Source organism: Hemitrygon akajei, chromosome 16, assembly GCF_048418815.1.
Source record: "Hemitrygon akajei chromosome 16, sHemAka1.3, whole genome shotgun sequence".
Taxonomy (NCBI): Eukaryota; Metazoa; Chordata; class Chondrichthyes; order Myliobatiformes; family Dasyatidae; genus Hemitrygon; species Hemitrygon akajei.
The window spans coordinates 56,975,570-56,987,832 of NC_133139.1; the positions used below are offsets into that span (position 1 = coordinate 56,975,570).

At 42.9% G+C, this 12,263-nt stretch overlaps 1 protein-coding gene across 3 annotated transcripts in view; it reads right to left on the reverse strand.

The window, feature by feature from the left end:
* LOC140740068 (adhesion G protein-coupled receptor E5-like) overlaps positions 1 to 12,263 on the reverse strand; it is a 185,028-nt gene that overhangs the window by 41,668 nt on the left and 131,097 nt on the right. For all 3 annotated transcript variants that reach the window (XM_073068932.1, XM_073068930.1, XM_073068931.1), the window contains 2 exons: positions 7,425 to 7,625; positions 350 to 567 (listed from right to left, as the gene is read on the reverse strand). In XM_073068932.1, coding sequence (XP_072925033.1) covers positions 350 to 567; positions 7,425 to 7,625 — 419 coding nt within the window. The remainder of the gene's footprint in view (positions 1 to 349; positions 568 to 7,424; positions 7,626 to 12,263) is intronic.

Here is a 12,263-nt window from a genome sequence, read left to right on the forward strand (position 1 = left end):
CTTGGAAGGGCAGACGCTTTGTGGTACATCATTGTGATGATGTCCACTGCAGCATTTGCTAAAGACCAGCTTTGACAAGACACACCACCATCACTTTGTCATTCCAGTGAAGAAATGACAGTGATTCAGTTGTAGAGATCATTCGAGCAGAGTTCACAAACTCGGTACCACAAGTGGATGTTAGGATGGCAGGAAAGAAAAGATCCACACTAACTGATTGACTACTTTAGAATTTTCTGTTTTCAAACTTTTTAGTAAGATACAGCAATCAAATAAAAGGATCATTTTAGAGGCATAATTGAAATAAGGAAAAATGTTGTTGAGGGTAGAAACTCCATACTGTACTTACTTAGGTGATTGATAAGCATCAATGTTGCAGGCCACTGTGACAATGACAATGATAAGAGGAGTCCCATAGCCGACCAGGAAGAGATACTTCTTCTGAAGACTTCTTGAATGGAAGACCTTTACTACCATGAAATAAAGCTGAATTCCTTCCAGAAGCATCCAAGCAAAACAGACCAGGAACAGGTAGTGGAGACATATGGCCACAATCTTGCATGCCACCTGTAAAAACATACACATTCCAAATACATAGTCAGGACACCATGTGTTATTAATTTTAATCAACCGTACCAGATCTTAGCCTTTTTCGCTGTTAATCCATACAAGTGATGTGGGCTCACTGGCAATCACAGCATTTATTGTCCATCCCTCTGTGACTCTGAACAGATTGCTCCACTTGGTGGGTCTGGAGTCACATAAACAAGATAAGAACTGTAGTTTTCCTGGTAGACATTAATGAACCAATACTCGCTTTTTTTATAGCAATCCAGTGGTGATGGCAATAAGACTGACTTAAATAGAAATAGACTGCTCTGGTGAGATGTTAACAAAACAATAATCCAGACCTGAACCAATAGCTTAGCCATTTGGACACTTAATCCCTGGTATCTGCTGAATTGTTGATCACATCCCTCTTCCTACCTCTCCTGGTAGTACATTCTTCTATGTATACATCAACAGGGAGACTTTGTCCTTTTGTCTCTTTCCCCACTGGCCATTTTATCTCTGACCCTGAATTATATGTATCCGGTCAAAAGCAAACCTGATACTCATCTATCCTCAGCAATTTAGATTTTGTCTCTATGATCTATGCCATTTTTTCTCCATGTTGAGGTACCAAGTTTCTTTATGAGCTTTCCATCCCCATCACAACATGAGTAGTCTCTAACACTCTGTACCGTATCACAAACTACACACACAAAATGCTGGTGGAACACAGCAGGCCAGGCAGCATCTATAGGAAGAAGCACTGTCAATGTTTCGGGTCAAGACCCTTCATCAGGACTAACTGAAAGGAGAGATACTAAGAGATTTGAAAGTAGTGGGGGGAGGGGAAATGCAAAATGATAGGAGAAGACCGGAGGGGGTGGGATGAAGCTAAGAGCTGGAAAGGTGATTGGCGAAAGTGATACAGAGCTGGAGAAGGGAAAGGATCATGGGATGGGAGCCCTCAGGAGAAAGAAAGGGGGAGGGGGGGAGCACCAGAGGGAGAACAGGCAGGGTGATGGGCGGAGAGAGAGAAAAAAAACAAACAACTAAATATATCAGGGATGGGGTAGGAAGGGGAGGAGGGGCATTAACAGAAGTTAAGAAGTCAATGGTCATGCCATCAGGTTGGAGGCTACCCAGCCGGTATATAAGGTGTTGTTCCTCCAACCTGAGTGTGGATTCATCTTGACAGTAGAGGAGGCCGTGGATAGACATATCAGAATGGGAATGGGACGTGGAATTAAAATGTGTGGTCACTGGGCGATCCTGCTTTCTCTGGTGGACCGAGCATAGGTGCTCAGCGAAACGGTCTCCCAGTCTGCGTCAGGTCTCACCAATATATAAAAGGCCACACCGGTAGCACCGGATGCAGTATACCGCACCAGCCGACTCACAGGTGAAGTGTCGCCTCACCTGGAAGGACTGTCTGGGGCCCTGAATGGCGGTGAGGGAGGAAGTGTAAGGGTAGGTGTAGCACTTGTTCCGCTTACAAGGATAAGTGCCGGGAGGGAGATCGGTGGGATGGGGGGGACGAGTGGACAAGGGAGTCGCGTAGGGAGCAATCCCTGTGGAAAGCAGAATGGGGGGGAGGGAAAGATGTGCTTGGTAGTAGGATCCCGTTGGAGGTGGCAGAAGTTACGGAGAATTATATGTTGGACCTGGAGGCTGGTGGGGTGGTAGGTGAGGACAAGGGAACCCTATCCCGAGTGGGGTGGCGGGCGGATGGGGTGAGGGCAGATGTGCGGGAAATGGGAGAGATGCGTTTGAGAGCAGAGTTGATGGTGGAAGAAGGGAAGCCCCTTTGTTTAAAAAAGGAAGACTCCTATCATTTTGCATTTCTCCCTCCCCCCACTACTTTCAAATCTCTTAGTATCTCTCCTTTCAGTTAGTCCTGACGAAGGGTCTTGGCCCAAAATGTCGACAGTGCTTCTTCCTACAGATGCTGCCTGGCCTGCTGTGTTCCACCAGCATTTTGTGTGTGTTGTTTGAATTTCCAGCATCTGCAGATTTCCTCGTGTTTATACTGTATCACCTCTGTCTTGAGACACTGCCCTGTGCCAATAACATGTCACAACATGTTTACCCATCACAACAGCTTCTGGCCCAAAATGGGTGATGTTCCATATTCAGATAAAATTTTCATCTTTCTGCATTGATTTTCCCTTTGTAATTTCACGCTCTCTCTCAGTCCCTAATAACATTGCTATCCTTCAGTCAATTCACTTAGAATTACAGAGATATACAAGCACTTATGCCCTGACCATCAAATTCACATCTTTACGAATTTCATTTTCCAGCCTGGTCTGTAGCAATGTTTGCTTTGAAACATCAGCTCCTCACCTAGATGCTGAGAGTCTCTGTCTCCTCCACCTCCACAGACAGTGAACTCCTGGTTTCCATCACCTTCTTAGTGAAAATAAAAATCAAATTCACTCCAATTTTCCTACCTTAAACCCATGCCTTCTAGCTTTAGCCTCTGCTATGGGGCAAGATTTCCTATTATCTCTTCTGGCAGAATTAAATTCCATCATCCATTGTTCTGCCTATCCTATCAACTGATCAATATATCCTGTCACTATAACACTACCTGCAGACTTACAGATCCTACCTCCTAGATTCACATCATAAACATAGAACAGTACAGCACAGGAACAGGCTCTTTGACTCCAACATTCCTGTGGTACACCACTAGTCACAAACACAATGGCAAAGACAACCCTTGGCCACTACCCTCTGTCTCCAATCAATTTGCTACATTGCCCTGATCTCTTGGCTTTGACCCAATCAAGGATAGGTTTCCCATGTAAAACCTAGTCAAAGGCCCTAATAAGGACCAGGGAGACAATATATAACTGCACAACCCTTATCAAAATATTCCAGTAGATCAGATGGGATCCCTCCTCAAAATTGTGTCATTGTTGTGGCAAGGGACCTCATACTCCAAACCAATGTAGATTTAAGGGGAAAACTTGCAGAAAATGCAACAAAGTAGGACACATACAAAAGAACATGTCAGTCAGACAAAAAGAGAACTAAACTGCATGCTGTTGATGAAAAATCTGATAATGATGGAAGTGGCACAGGACTACATAGACTTAAGATTTACAATGTAAAAACTAACATGAGATAAGCAATATGTCTTATATAAGAAGTAAACAGCAAATTAACTCTGCAGTGGATAGTGAGGTCAGCTAAGATCATTGGGGTCTCTCTTCCCGCCATTACAGACATTTACACCACATGCTGCACCCGCAAAGCTAACAGCATTGTGAAGGACCCCACGCACTGCTCATACAAACTCTTCTCTCTCCTGCCATCTGGCAAAAGGTCGAAGCATTCAGGCTCTCATGACCAGACTGTGCAACAGTTTCTTCCCCCAAGCCATCAGACTCCTCAATACCCAGAGTCTAGACTGGCATCTACATCATTTATTATTAATTTGAAATCTGTCCTCTACTGTGCCTATTGTATATAACCATATAACAATCACAGCACGGAAACAGGCCATTCCGGCCCTCCTAGTCCGTGCCGAACTCTTAATCTCACCTAGTCCCACCTACCCGCACTCAGCCCATAACCCTCCACTCCTTTCCTGTCCATATACCTATCCAATTTTAGCTTAAATGACACAACTGAACTGGCCTCTACTACTTCTACAGGAAGCTCTTGTTTGTTAATTAATTATTGTACTGCCCTGCACTGTTTTGTGTACTTTATGTAGTCCTGTGTAGGGCTGTAGTTTAGTGTAGTTTTGTGTTGTTTCATGTGGCACCATGGTCCTGGATGAACGTTGTTTTGTTTTTACTGTGTACTGTACCAGCAGTTTATGGTTGAAATGACAATAAAAAGTGACTTGACTTGACTTGAAGTAAAAACACTGGTTCAGCTGTTTTTTCTGTCATTGCACAAAATGAGTTTGAACAATATTTCAAATATACTGAACTGATGCCTGCAGATATCCAATACTTGAGAAAAGATCAATCCTGAGGGAATGACATTTGAAACAGTGAAATACACTGGGGCGTTTTGGCTGATGTAAAAGCACAAGGACCAGCATTGATTTGCTGAGATTTGACTGGAAATCCACCTACCACTTGAATGTCACATCCCCTGCAATAAAGTCAACTAAAAGTGAATTAAGAAAGATGCTGATGATGCCACAGTGGTGTTCTAGAATAGCATTGGAAAACATATCAAGGGTAAAATAACGTTAAATGTAAATGCCACACTAAGTTTTATAAAGCCCATCTGGTTCCTTGTAGCCAGTTGCCTAGCTTGCATAGAGACTGAAGGAATTATTTCCAAGATTGAGTGGACTCATGGGATGCCAGTGGTCCCATTAGCCAAGATGGATAGATCTGTCAGAATCTGTGGTGATTTTAAGGTCACCATCAATGCAGTATTGGAAGTAGATCAATGCCTTCTTGCTGGGATAGAGGATATCTTTGCAAAGCTTTCTAGAGGAAATCACTTTTGCAAAGTGGACTTAGATGAAGCCCACCTACAGATGGTGATGATCAGGTGCTGCAAGACTGCCAGGCAGTCAGTGTTACCTGGATGACATCATAGTTATCTTGAGGATGACAAGGAGCATCTCCAAAATCTCTAGACAGCGTTAAATGATTAGAAGATTATGGGCTCAGCACAATGCAACAAGTGTGGATTCTTTAAACCAAGCATTATGTATCATGGTTACACTATTGATGCACAAGTATTGCACATGTATGCTGAGAAAATTCAAGCAGTGGTGAACGCTCCAAGGTCAAAGTATGTGTCACAGTTGTGGACTTTTTTTGAGATTTGTCAAAATCCAAGCTCCTGTCAAACCTAGCTACAGTGCTCCATCCCTTGAACTAATTGCTACAGATCAGGAAGAAATGGCAGTAGACAAAGCAGTGTGAGGTGACTTTCCAAAAGGTAAAGGAAATTGTGATGCCAGACACTGTACTCACACATTATGATCGATAATGTGCAGTGAAGCTTGCCTCTGATGCCTCGCCTTATGGTACAGGTGTAATCATGTCTCATCGTCCCACAGACCTTGCATCACATTTTCTTACCGATGCAGAGAAAACCTACACACAGATTGACCTTGAGACTGGTTTGGGATATAAAATCTTTCAATCGGTACTTCTATGGGAGAGAATTTACCCTCATTTCTGATTATCCACCACTAGTGTCCATTTTCAATCTACAGAAGGGTGTTCCATGAATGGAACAGCTGCAGGAATGCAGAGATGGGCTCCGTTTCTTGGAAGAAAGAATTATAAGATCGAATTCAGGAGGACAACAAATGATGGAAATTCTGATGGATTGTCCCGTTTGCCCTTAGAAAAGAAGTTACTAGAGAAGACACTCCTCTAAACTTATTCTCTCTAATGCAAATCGAAAGACTTCCTATTACAGTAGAGATGATCCAAAGGGCAATCAGAAATGACACCACAGTGTCTCAGGACTACATGGCCACCCACAATGTCAGGAATATGTATTAGAAATCCACTATCCCCAGTGTCGGGATGAACTTGCTCCTGGCAGGTATTGTTTTATGTGATGATTGAGAGTTTTTGTAGCACTCAAGCTGAAAGCTAAAGTGTTGGAGGAGCTACATGCCAAACATCTAGGCATGGTGAAGATGAAAGCATTGGCTGAAAGCTTTGTCTGATCACCTGGGATTGATCAGCAGGTCCAGCAGCTTGTCATTGGCTGCTCAGGATGCCAACATGTCCAGAAGATGCCAAGACCAGCACCTCTCAGTCCCTGAGGACTCTTGCAGATTTTGCCAGACCATGCATGAACACAAATTTCTTATTAGTATAGATGCAGCTACAAAGCTGGAAGTGTTCCCAATAACTTTGTACACTGTTAACATGTTAAGAAGCTTCTTCTCAAGGACTAGTATTGCAGAACACTTTGTCAGTGATAATGGACCACAATTTGTTGTGGAACAGTTTCAATCATTCCTGAAAATGAATGGAATAAGACATATTACATCTGCATTATGCCATCCAGCAACAAATAGCTCAGCAGAAAGATTCGTCCAGAGTCTAAAAAACCCATTGTGAGCAATGTCCCCAGAACACAGTACAGTGACACTGAATCAGAAGTTTGACAATTTGCTCCTTGCATATCGCAATACAATGCACTCTACAACCAACAATTCACCAGATATGTGTTCTCTGGGTCACCTCTTTTGCTCATGGTTCGATCTCCTCAAACCCATTCTCAAAAGGAATAAGTTGGACAAACAGCTGAAACAAATTGAGGGCTCTCCAACTATTTCATTCCTGGACAAATAGTCCTGTTGCAGGACTGCAGAGGTGATCAAAAGTGGGTACTTTAAACGATTAAGAACAGAACTGGATCACTCTCCTACACAATGAAGATTGCATCTGATGTCATCTGAAGACAACAAATTGATCAGTTAAGGAGAGCAGGGTCAACTGTTAGAGAAGAAAGTGCCCAGAGCTGTCAGAACCACTTCCTGTTTTTCAGAGTAAACTCCAACAATCACCACGGAGGAGGCCCCACAACCTGAGATTGTTTCACAGCCACATCTCACCTGCCCAGCAAAGTCAGAAAAGATGTACCGGTAATCATCCTACAAGAGTAAGAAATCATCCACAGTGATTAAATCTTTATGCCTGAATGGGACAATAGGACAATTTAAAATTTACTATTTATTGGATGTTGTATGTGAGTGTATGTATGTGTATATTTATCTGAAACATCAGCTCTGTATCTCTTTCACTGACTTGAGGTCTGTCAGCTTGTTCTATTGTACTGCAAATTTCCAGTTAGTTACTGTTTGTTTGATTTTTAATATCTGTTGAGTCTCAGCTGCCCACTGTAATGCAATTTTGTGAGCTTACCTCATTTTTAATTTTTGAACTGTTTACAAGAAACAGGGATTCTGCCAGCAGCATACTCAGGCACAGATGTGTGTGAATTGTAATTCGAATGCTTCGGATGGAACGACAATAGAGGAAGATGATGACTGAGAGCAGGAGACAGAAAACTGACAATGACACTCCAACATATGTGATTAATTCCAGATTCTTCCTATCAGCAACCTTGGTAAGAAAGAGAAAAAACAATATGTATTGAAATATCTGATAATCCAAATTACTCCACTTATGCTACACCAATCAAAAAGCAAAACTTATCAAATGATATGCAGGATCATATCATCTGCTCATTCCCATGCCTTGCAAAATTCTAGGACATTGTAAGATATGACAATATATTTTACCTGCATAAGCATGCAATGAAAACCCACTATCCGATTATTTGCAAATCACAATGTTCAGTAAATAAGAAACAGGTTTAATATCACTGGCATATGTTATGAAATCTGTTGTTTTGCGGCAGACATTGCAAATTATAATAATAAAAACTACAAATTACAATCAATAAATACAAATATATAGCCACTATACAATCATGGATGTAGAGAGAGAGTAGAGCAGTGGGCAAAGCATGCATCTTTGAGGTGCCCCAGTTTTGACTGTCAACAAGGAGGAGGTTATTTCCAACTCACACCAACTGTGGTCTTCCAGCAAGGAAGTCAAGGATCTGGTTGTTAAGGGAGGTACAGAGGCTTGGGGTATAGAGCTTGTTGATTAGAACTGAGGGTATGATTGTATTGAACACTGAGCAGTAATCAATAAACAGTAGCTTGATATAGATATTAGTGCGCAGACTTGTGAAGTGTCAGAGGCATTGGTGGCAGCAGAAGGCAGGCCAAACACTGCCAAACACAGTGACTTCTTTCTCCTAGCGTGGGGGTTTTTCTTTTTTTTTTAAACCATTAAAGAGATGGGGTCAAGCAGAGTGGCCATCATTGAAGCAGCCATCATCGGAGTGGGGGATAGAGTCAGAGTGCGAATTTAAAGGCTTTGACTCAAGAGGCAGCGATAAGAAGAGGCTGATGTCATGGAAACAGGCAAGAAGAGTAGTTTTTCCTTCCATTATTTCTGATTTGGTCTTGGTTGCCCATAGGTTGGCAGAGATGGCAGTGGAATGCTCCTCCTGTAGGATGTGGGAATTCATGGAACCTGATGATCTCCCTGATGACTACCTGTAGGAAGTGCAACCAACTGCAGCTCCTGAAAGAATGCATTAAGGAGTTGGAGCTATTGGATGAACTAGGGATCATCTGGGAGGCAGAGCAATTGACAGATAAGATTTGGAGCAGGTGGTTACACCCAGAGTGCAAAATTCAGGGAGTAGATGGGTGAATACAGAGAGGTAAAGAGAGAAAGAAGTCAGTGCAGGGTCCCCCGTGGCCATTCCCTTGAGCAACAGGTATACCGCTTTGGATACTGCTGAGGAGGATGACCTATCTGGGCAAGGCAGTAGTAGCCAGACCAATAGCACTGTGGTTGGCTCTGAGTAAGGTGAGCTCAGGTGGAGCAATAGTAACTCGATAGTTAGGGGGACAGATATGAGATCCTGCAGCAGCAAAAGAGATGCCAGGCTAGTGTGTTGCCTTTCAGATGTTAGGGTCCAGGATGTCTCTGAGCGGTTGCAGAATATTCTTGAAGGGACGGGTGAGCTGCCGAAGGTCATGGTACATATTGGTACCAATGATGTAGGCAGGAGAGGGGTAGAGGTCCTGCTCAGTAAGTTAAGGAGGTTAGGAAGGAACCTGAAGAGCAGGACATCCAAGGTGGTAATCTCTGGTTTACTCCCGGTGCCATGAGCTAGGGAGGGTCAGGACGGGAAGATAGCGCAGATGAATGAGTGGCTGAGGAGAGGGTGCAGGGGGCAGGGTTTCAAGTTCTTGGATCACTGGAACCTTTTCTGGGGAAGGGGTAACCTCTGCAAGTGGGACAGGTTGCACCTGAACCGGAGGGGAACCAATATCCTGAGAGGGAGGTTTATTGATGCTATTGGGGAGAGTTTAAATTAGATTTGCAGGTGGGTGGGAACCAAAGTGAAGAAGCAGAGGATGGGCTGGTCAGCACACAAGTAGAGACAGCTTGCAAGGAGTATGTGAGGAAGGATAGGCAGATGATAAAGATGCCCTCAGCCAGATTGTTTGAGATGTGTCTATTTTAATGCAAGGAGTGTCATAAACAGGACAGATGAACTTAGAGTCTGGATCAATACGTGCAACTATGACGTTGTGGGCATTACAGAGACTTGGATGCCTCAGGGGCAGGAAGGGCTGCTGAGTGTGCTGGGCTTTAGGTGTTTCAAAAAGGACAGGGAGGGAAGCAAAAGAGGTGGGGGCATGGCATTGCTAATCAGGGATAGTATTGTGGCTGCAGAAAAGGAGGAAGTCATGGTGGGATTATCTACTGAGTCAATGTGGGTGGAAGTCAAAAACAGGAAGGGGGCAATAACTCCACTGGGTGATTTTAAAGGCACCCCCCTCCCCATTGTAACAGAGACATCAAGGAGCAGATAGAGAAGCAGATTGTGTAACAGTGCAATAATAAGAGGGTTGTTGTGATGGGTGATTTTAACTTTCCTAATATTGACTGGTGTCTCCTTCAAGCAAAGGGTTTGGATGAAGTGGGTTTTTTTCAGAAAGGTTTCCTGGCACACAATGTAGATAAGCAGACTAGAAGAGAGGCTGTACTTGATCTGGTATTGGGAAATGAGCCTGGTCTGCGGTCAGATCTCGCAGTGGAACAGGTAGTGATCACAACTCTATCTCCTTTACCAAAGTGCTGGAGAGGGATAGGAGCAGACAACTTGGGAATACATTTAATTTGGATATGATTCTATTAGGCAGAAAGAGGGAAATGCACAGCGCAAATGTAGCAAAGATTCAGGGAACATTTGCATGGCATTCTTTGTAGGTATGTTCCATTGAGGCAGGGAAAGGATGGTAGGGTAAAAGAACCATGGTGTACAAAGGATGTGGAAAATCTTGTTAAGAAGAAAAGTCTACAAAAGGTTCAAGAAACAAGGTACTGTTAAAGTACTAGAAAATTACAAGATTGCTGGGAAGGAGCTTAAGAATGAAATTAGGAGAGCTAGAAGGGCTATGAGAAGGCCTTGCAAGCAGGATTAAGGAAATCATCAAGACGTTCTACAAGTATGTGATGAGCCAGAGGATGGGCCGTAGGAGAATAGGACAAATCAGGTGTGATAGTGGAAACGTACGCATGGAGTCGGAAGTGGTACTTAATGAATACTTTGTTTCAGTATTCATTAGGGAAAAAGAGTTTGGCAGTTGTGGGGATGACTTACAGTGGACTAAAATGCTTGAACGTACAGACATTGAGAAAGAGGATGTGCTGGAGCTTTTGAAAAGCATTAAGTTAAATAAGGCTCCAGGTCCAGAAATGATATACCCTATGCTACTGTGGAAAGTGAGGGAGAAGATTGCTGAGCCTCTGGTGATAATCTTTGCATCATCAATAGGGCCAGGAGAAGTATCAGAGAATTGGAGGGTTGCAAATGTTGTTTGCTTGTTCAAGAAAGGGAGGAGAATTAATCCAGGAAATTATAGACCAGTGAGTCTTACTTCAGTGGTGGATAAGTTGCTGGAGAAAATCCTGACAGGCAGGATTTATGAGCATTTGGAGAGACATAATTTGATTAGGGATAGTCCGCATGGCTTTGTCAAGGGCAGGTTGTGCTTTACGAGCCTGATTGAATTCTTTGAGGGTGTAACAAAACACATTGATGAAGATAGAGCGGTGGATGTAGTGTATGTGGATTTCAGTAAGGCATTTGATAAGGTTCCACATACAAGGCTCTTTCAGAAAGTAAGGGGGCATGGGATCCAAGGAGACCTTGCTTTGTGGATCCAGAATTGGCTTGCTCACAGAAGGCAAAGGGTGATTGTAAATGGTTTGTATCCTAAATGGAGGTCGGTGACCAGTGGTGTTCTGCAGGGATCTGTTCTGGGACCCCTCCTCTGTGATTTTTATAAATGACCTGGATGAGGAAGTAGAAGGGTGGGTAAGTAAATTTGCTGATGACACAAAAGTTGGGGATGTTGTGTATAGTCTGGAGGGTTGTCAGGGCATTGATAGGCTACAGAACTGGACTGAGAAGTGGCAGATGGTGCTCAACCCAGATAAGTGTGAAGTGGTTCATTTTGGTAGGTTAAATTTGAAGGCAGAATATAATATTAATAGTAAGACTTTTGGCAACGTGGAAGATCAGGGAGATCTTAGCATCCATGTTCATAGGACACCAAAGGTTGCTACACAGGATGAGTGTTGTTAAGAAGGAGTATGGTGTGTTGGCCTTCATCAGCAATGGAATTGTGTTCAAAAGCTGTGAGGTAATGTTACAGCCATAAAAGACCTTAGTTAGACCCCACATGGAGTACTGTGTACAGTTCTTGTCACTTCACCACAGGAAGAATGTGGATACCATAGAGCAGAGGTGTCGAACTCAATTGCACATGGGGCCAAAACTCAAAGCACACTTTAGGTCGCGGGCCGAACAGGATAAACATTTATTGAACACACTAAAACTAAACATTTTTTGAACATAAATATGAATAAAAACAGACAGGAATATTATTCCAGAAAAAATAAACTAAAACTTTAAATAACTTAAATATTTTGCTCTCCATAAAAATATCTCCTGTCAGTATTATACAAGTTAGAAATATGAGCATACTGCAAAAAAATCCTGAAAATATAAACAAAATTTGTGCTTTTCAGCAAAAGTTAAAACAACAACAAATCAAAACACTCAGTTTTCTTTGCTCTTATGCCATTTTGTCAGAGCTGGAT